The 6654-nt window shown below is 54.1% G+C and overlaps 1 protein-coding gene across 3 annotated transcripts in view; it reads right to left on the reverse strand.

The window, feature by feature from the left end:
• Nucleotides 1–4191, reverse strand: part of MPP2 (MAGUK p55 scaffold protein 2) — a 29596-nt gene extending 25405 nt beyond the window's left edge. The window contains exons 1-2 of one of the 3 annotated variants that reach the window (XM_010994139.3): nt 4123–4191; nt 1457–1520 (exon numbers count right to left, since the gene is read on the reverse strand). In XM_010994139.3, the coding sequence (XP_010992441.1) occupies nt 1457–1487 (31 nt within the window). In that variant the 5' untranslated portion in view covers nt 1488–1520; nt 4123–4191. The other 2 variants (XM_010994137.3, XM_064495764.1) reach the window with 2 other exon arrangements.
• Nucleotides 4192–6654: the final 2463 nt, after the last annotated feature.

Raw genomic sequence — 6654 nt, forward strand, 5'->3', positions numbered from 1 at the left:
CCCATGTCCCCTACCCCACCCCACCCCACCCAGGCCCATCGAGTGGCCTGCAGCAGGGAAGCCAAATTGCTGGGCCTTCTCCCTCTGCACCCCTGCCAGGCACTATTAATGGGTTTACTGGGCAGCCCCAGATTGAAAGGCCTTTAATCACAGGCTCAGGGATGGGCTTAATTAACCCCTAAGCAGCTTACAGAGGGGCTCAGGCAGGCTGGAGCAGGGGATGGGGACTGAGCCCTCCAAGGCTATAGAAGCCAGGGGCATAGGTACAATCCCTCCACTGCATGGGGAAGAGGCCTCTCCTGGGGACAAGGGTGTCACGCTCACAGCAGCCTTCACTCTCCTGGTTCAGTTTCTCAGAGGGGAGGAACAGGGGAGTCAATCTAACCAAATTAGGAGGCGCCCTGGCAGGGGAAAATTCAGATAAATCAGAGCAAAACCAGAGCAGTTTGCAGTTGTTAGGATCTTTAGAGAGTGTCTAGCACGGGGCACTTCTCCTGGTGGGTCCCTGGATGCATTTAAGGGGGTCCCTGCATTCCTGGAGTAGAATGCAGATTTTGTGTATAGAAGAATTTGTCTATGATGAGGGCCCTTGGCTTTCATCAGATTCTCAAAGGGATCCAGGAATAATACAAGTTCAAAACCCTGGTCTTGTCCCATCACCTCATCTTACAGATGAGGAAACCTAGGTCCTAAAAGGGAAGTCACTGATTCAAGGTCACAGGTTAAGGAGGTAACAACAACTTGGCAGCACAGCATAATAACTGTGGATGTTCCTAACAGTAACGGGCTGTCCCTGTCATAGCCTTAGAGTTTCACATCAACCTCTTTACAGAAGAAGAGCCAAAGGCTCCAAGAATTTAAGCAGCTTGGTCCTGAGGCTTCCTAGTTTGTCTGGGTGACAGAAAAGCCCTAAAACTCCCTTGCCCTAAAACCTCTTACAGAACCAACTCAAGGCTTCCAGACCTAGCATCTTCCACACACAGCTTCCTGTGCCCCAGCACACACACACCCATCTTAGCACGTGCCGGTCCACCGCACCTATCTGGTGGGCACTGCCCTGTGGACTTCTCAGACCCAGACTGTGCTGCTGCAGTCCCTCTGCCCCCAAACCATCCTCCAAAGCCCAGCTCCTAGAGACCACTTCTCTAACCAGCCTGGTTCCTTGCCATTGCCCTCCAGCAATAGCGCAGACCATCTCCAGAACATGCATCCCCTGCCTTCCGTGGAGGTGAGTTGTGCTGTGTCTCCAGCCCCACCCTGGGGCAGGTGCAGCAGGGCGATAGAAGCTGCCTGAGGAATGGCTGAGCACCTGGGTGGAGCAGCTGGGGGTTGGGGGGAGGTAGTTTGTTCTTACTGGGAGCTGTGGGAGTGCCTAACTGCTGCTCCCCACCCTTAAGTCCATGCCTGGCACCCTCTGAACTACTGATAGAAACTGACATCTTCACCCGCTTCTTACCAGTCTCAGAGTTGGTGGCAGCAACCGGCATGGTGAGGTCAGCAAGGGCTCTGAAATGGCTCTCCTGGAGGAGAGGAGAGAGAAGGTTGAGGAGGCACAAAGGCAAAGCAATGGGGAAGGAATTAAGAAGGGCCTCCCCCTCCGGATCAGCCAACATGGTAGTGGAGAGGGCATTGCCCTGATATTAAATAATCCCAGAGTCCTGGGAGTCAGGAAGAGTAGATATCACATTCCCCTTTCTCCAAAGAGGAGGAGACAGAGGATCAGAGAGGTTAGTTAATTTGTCCAAGGTCACAAAGCTAATTTAAAAAGCTGCAACGAAAACCCAGGTTTTATGACTCCATAAAAAATGTTTCTGCCTACTATCTGGCTTTGTTTGTTTGTTTTTGAGAGAGAGGTTGGGAAAAGTCCAGAATTTGAGCCAAAAGCAGGAAAGATGGGTGTTCCCAGATTTTAAGCTCCATGGGCCCTGAGGTCAAGAATCACATCTGTTTTACTTTGCCTCTGGATCCTAGACCTAGCACAGTATAGGCACTCCACAGACATCTGTGCATCTGTCTGACAGAAGGGATGTCATACCTCCCCAAGGCCTCTCTTGCTTCCTTTCTCCCCTGCCTCTTCTTAGCCCAGAGTCTGGACAAGGAGAGCAGGGGGCTCCGGGCAGAAGCAGCCATGGTGTTTACAACCTCAGTTCCCATCGCAGGGCATCCCCAAGCTGGGGTTGGCTCCCCAATTCTCCAGGGGAGGGTGCAGGGGGGTAACGCACCACCCTTTCTCCCTTTGCCTTCCTGGGCCTGTGCTGCTGGAGAAAACCCTAATTCCCAGTTGCTATGACAACAGGAGGCTGTGGCTCACAGCAGGGGTGGGGGAGTAGAGGGAAGTAGCTGGCAGTGCCCAGTTTAGGACTGAACGTTACTGGGCCCTGTGGGTGGAGGAGCCACAACATCACCTTCCCCCTCAAAATGTCCCTAGAGGGACCACTACCTGATTTTAATAAAATTCTCTCTACTCCCGTCACCCTCCCAGGCCTGAGCTGGTCATCCCAGTTCAGGTAGCAGAAATTACAAAGGTGGAAGGATGGCTCCCCTTCCTCCTGGAGCTGCCTCTGAGCACAAGGGAGAAATGAGCTTTCAGGGAGAGGAAGGGCACCCCCTGTTAGGCTAGCACTCAGGCTGGGAGCAATACTCAGGATCCACTGTGCCAGCCAGTGCCCCCGGCGCCAACCCCTGCTGTCCCTATTCCTAGAGAGCTTCAAGGAGGGATCCCTTCCTTCCCCTTCCCAGGTCCCGGCGACCTGGAACCTGGAGCCCTCTCCTGGCTGGCGCTGCTCTCCCGGACAGTTACTGGCAAAGAGGACTCCAGACGTCCTCCTTCCTCAAGGGAGGAAGTGGGAAAAGGCAGGGAGGATCTTGTCCCCAGAAGTCGTGCCCAGCCTGCTTGGATTTTCTCCCTGGGGAGTGGGTTCCGACGGCATCGGCTAGCTCTGCCCCACCCCCACCCAAGCCTCCGAGAGGGCGGGGCCCGGCTGTGCCCACAGGAGAACAGCAGTACCAGGCAAGCCAGCTTGGCTCCGGGCCAAGGTCCGGAGCTCAGGCATCTGGAAACCCGTAACTCGGCTTCTAAAAGCCTGGACCCGGGTGCTCTCTCACCACTACCTCCAGGCTATCCTCATTCCCTAGGGTCAGTAGACCATGAGGACCCACCGGGAAAGGGGGAGGTTTCCTCCAAGCTCCGTCAATACATGTACAAAGAGATGCAGAGGAGAAAGGTCTGTCAAAGGCGCTTTGAAGACCGACAGGCCGTGGGAAGGGGTAGACAGATTGAGAGATGGGGGTCTAGTGGCCGGGCGGACTTGCACGCACAGACAATCAGATCGCCCCCGCCCCAAAAGCCCAGCATTAACACGCTGGGCGCTAGGACCTGGGAGGAGGGGGGTGTGTTGCGAGCCATCAAAGAAGGCTCTTTGCGTGCGCGCCCGCCGGAGACCAGGGGATGAGGTCACTGAATAACTGCACCCCCCACCCCGCCTCCGCCCCCGACCCTATCCCCACTCTCTCCTCTCTTAGTTGACCTAACTTTCTGACCCTGGCTCCCCGCTCCTAGTACCGATCCCTTCCCAGGTCTCCAGACACCTATCCCTAGCCCCCGACCCCGACCCGCCCCCTCTACAGCCTGGGAGGAGGAAGGAGCAGCTCATTCCCTTCCCAGGACCCCCTCCCAGGAAAGACCGAGGCTTTGGCCTCCCAAGGTGGCTGGGGAGTCACGGGGACCCACACAACCTCTGTCTTGCGCCCCAACTCCCGGAAGAGCTAACAGCGCGGTTCTTACGTAATGCCTGGCTCCGAAGTCCCCAGAATCCGCACAGACCCTGGAGAGGCCGCTCGGATACCAGGGCCCCGCACAGCTCACCAGCTCTGTGCCTGATGTCACTTTGGAGCTCTCACCGCGGGGGCGGGGACCGGCGTCAATGGGCAGCAATGTTTGGTCTCTCTCAAGGAGCATCGGAGAAAGGGGGGTGGGTGCGGGAGGTGAAGAGCGAGGTGACGGGCCAGAGGGAAGAGGCTAGGGGAGATGGAAGGCAGAAAAAGGACGCCAAGTACGGTGCCTGGACGAAGAGGAGAAAGGGCCCTGGGGTGGGTGCGGCCCGGTGGCCGGGGGACGCCTACCTGAGCCCCGGGAGGCCCCTGGTTCGGTGTGGCTCCAGCGCAGCCCGGCGCTCCGCGTTTATTGCTTGTCAATCGCTATCCCGGCTCTTAAAGGGGCAAGGCCTCCTCTACGCGAGGGGGCGGAGACGGAGGGAGGAGAGGAGGGGAGGGAGACAGCGACGCCAAGGGATAACCCTGAGGAAGGTAACCTTTTCGAAAGGCTAGTGGGTAGGCAGAGAGGTGGTGGTTTGGGAGACACTGCGTAGCCCACGACCCCACCCGCCACTCGCTTCCCACTAGCAGAAGCAAGGACTGGGACCTGTACCCACCAGTGTCCCTCGGCGCCAGCCATCCCTTAAAAGGGCGATGGTGAAAGATTACCCGCCCTCTTCTCTCAGCTTCGACCCACATTCTAGTTCTAGACGAACCTCACCTTTACTTGCTTCCCAACTAGGAAAGAAAACACGAGTCGTCTAGGAAGACCCTCAAGGAACAGGAGACCCATCCCAACAGGGCTTAGGGCTCAGGCGCAGCTTTTAAGGACTCGATGGTGGATACCTGGATCCCAGGCTCTCTAGGCCAATTTGAAAGGAAAGGAAAAAAAAAAAAAAAAAAAAAAAAAAAGAGGGGGACGGCTTCGCGAAGGGATTCGAGACCTTATTTTAAGCTTGGATCCGTGAGTTGGTCCATACCCCGGTCTACGGAATACAGAAGGAAGTAACTCGCTCTTCTCCCTCAGAGTGTTATCTAAAAAAGAAAATGAAGACTTAAACCCAGTTGCCCTCCTTCGCCCAGCCTCCAGCTCCACCCTAGATTCGCACTTAGTAAGAGGATACTGTTACGGCCTCGGAATACTGGAGGCTCAGCCCGGAGACCACCTTTCGCTAAAGGCTTGGAGCATCTGGGGCCAGTAGCAGTACTGCTCTACCCCCACCCGCTCCAGTTGCCCTTTAAAGAATATACAAGTCTCCTAAGATCAGAAATAGACTGCATCCTAGAAACTTGCTTGGAAATCTCAGGAATGGGTTTGACTTGGAAATCCATCTGGAAGCAGGGGATGGGTCCCCAGGTCCCAGAAGACTCAGCTCGCCCCTGAGCTCTGGAGAGCATAGGTTTCAGTATAGGTAAAGGGAAGAGCCACAGAGCGAGGCCAGACTCCACTGAAAGCCCTCATGTTTTTCGGTGCTCTCTGCCCTCACTGATGGAGAAGAAGACAGTTAGTGACCCCAGATAGCAGGGACTGGAATTGCAGGCTTCCGTCTCCAACCAAAGAGGCTTGCTGAAGCACAATGCTTCCAGTTCTCTCCTCTGCCTTCAGGCCAGATGATCCACCCAATGCATCTCAGGAAGAACTCCCCTTCACATTAAGAAGGCTGCCCTCCACTCTCACCTGTCCACCTCTGGACAGTGCACTTGGCTGGCTGCATTTGGTTGAGAAGTGGAAGGATCTTGAGCTTCTCCGAAATATTGATTACTTCTTTTCAATCAGGCAACTATTGCCCCTTGGCAACTCACAGCAAATCTTCAATTTCATTCAAAATCCTCAAGACAAAGTGGAATCCTAGATTCTGGCTCACTTGAGAGGTGGAGCCCAATTTATTATTCTTCCAAGCTGCCTCCCCCCATTACTCAGTCAGAAAGCATCTCTCTAATAAGAGCCTTATAGAACGTTAGCTCCTCACAGCTGTTCGGAACCTTACAACTGATAAATTATTTGATTCTCACAACAGCCCCATGTGGTTACAGAGTGAGGAGAAACATTTCTTGATGCAGAGTAGGATGCCGCTGTTCTGTTTCAGATAGGGCGCCAGCTTCAGTGATATTGAATCAGACACTAGCTTTGGTGCCAGCTTTAGTGATCCCGAAGGTGGAGTTTGGGTAGGGGAGTGTCAGACACACAAAGAAATCACTTTCTGGTGGTATAACTGAATAACAGAGGTTCAGTAAGTGTTGTAAGCAGGGCCCCAAAGGAACGAGAGTGCTTCAGGTGGGAAATAGAATAGCTGGGGTAGGAAGCAGGTTTGAGGGGTCCACAATACATCCCATGGCAGTCAGGGGCTGCCACCTCTGCTGGTGGGCTGGGGAAGTTGGTGGGAGTGAAGGGAATGAATCCTCTCCCTCGGGTCTGTAATTAGCCATCTTCCTCCCTGCCTGCACCCCAGAGTTCACAATGGTGCAGGCAGTGTCTCTGCTTCCCGTAAAATCAAGGTTTTCCTCGGGTGGGTGTTCATTCCAAGGCTTTGGGATTTAGGGCACAGAAAGAAAGAAAACTTGGAAGGGGTGTTCTGAATTTTCAGCAGAGCCTGGGCTGTATTGAATGATGTTGCACTTCCGGTAATGACCAGCAGGGGCCGCCAACAGCTATCCCGAATCTCTGTTTCTACACCTACCCCTCCCATTCCTCGCAGGCACCCCCAGCAACTCCCCGGTCTTGTTCCGGAAGCCTTTTCTATTGGCTATATCTCTCAGTTAAAAAAAAAAAAAAAAGTTTGGAATCATCACCGTCTATATATTTATATTTATATATTATTATATTTATGCTATTGAAAACTA

Source organism: Camelus dromedarius, chromosome 16 (assembly GCF_036321535.1).
Source record: "Camelus dromedarius isolate mCamDro1 chromosome 16, mCamDro1.pat, whole genome shotgun sequence".
In the NCBI taxonomy this organism is placed as follows: Eukaryota; Metazoa; Chordata; class Mammalia; order Artiodactyla; family Camelidae; genus Camelus; species Camelus dromedarius.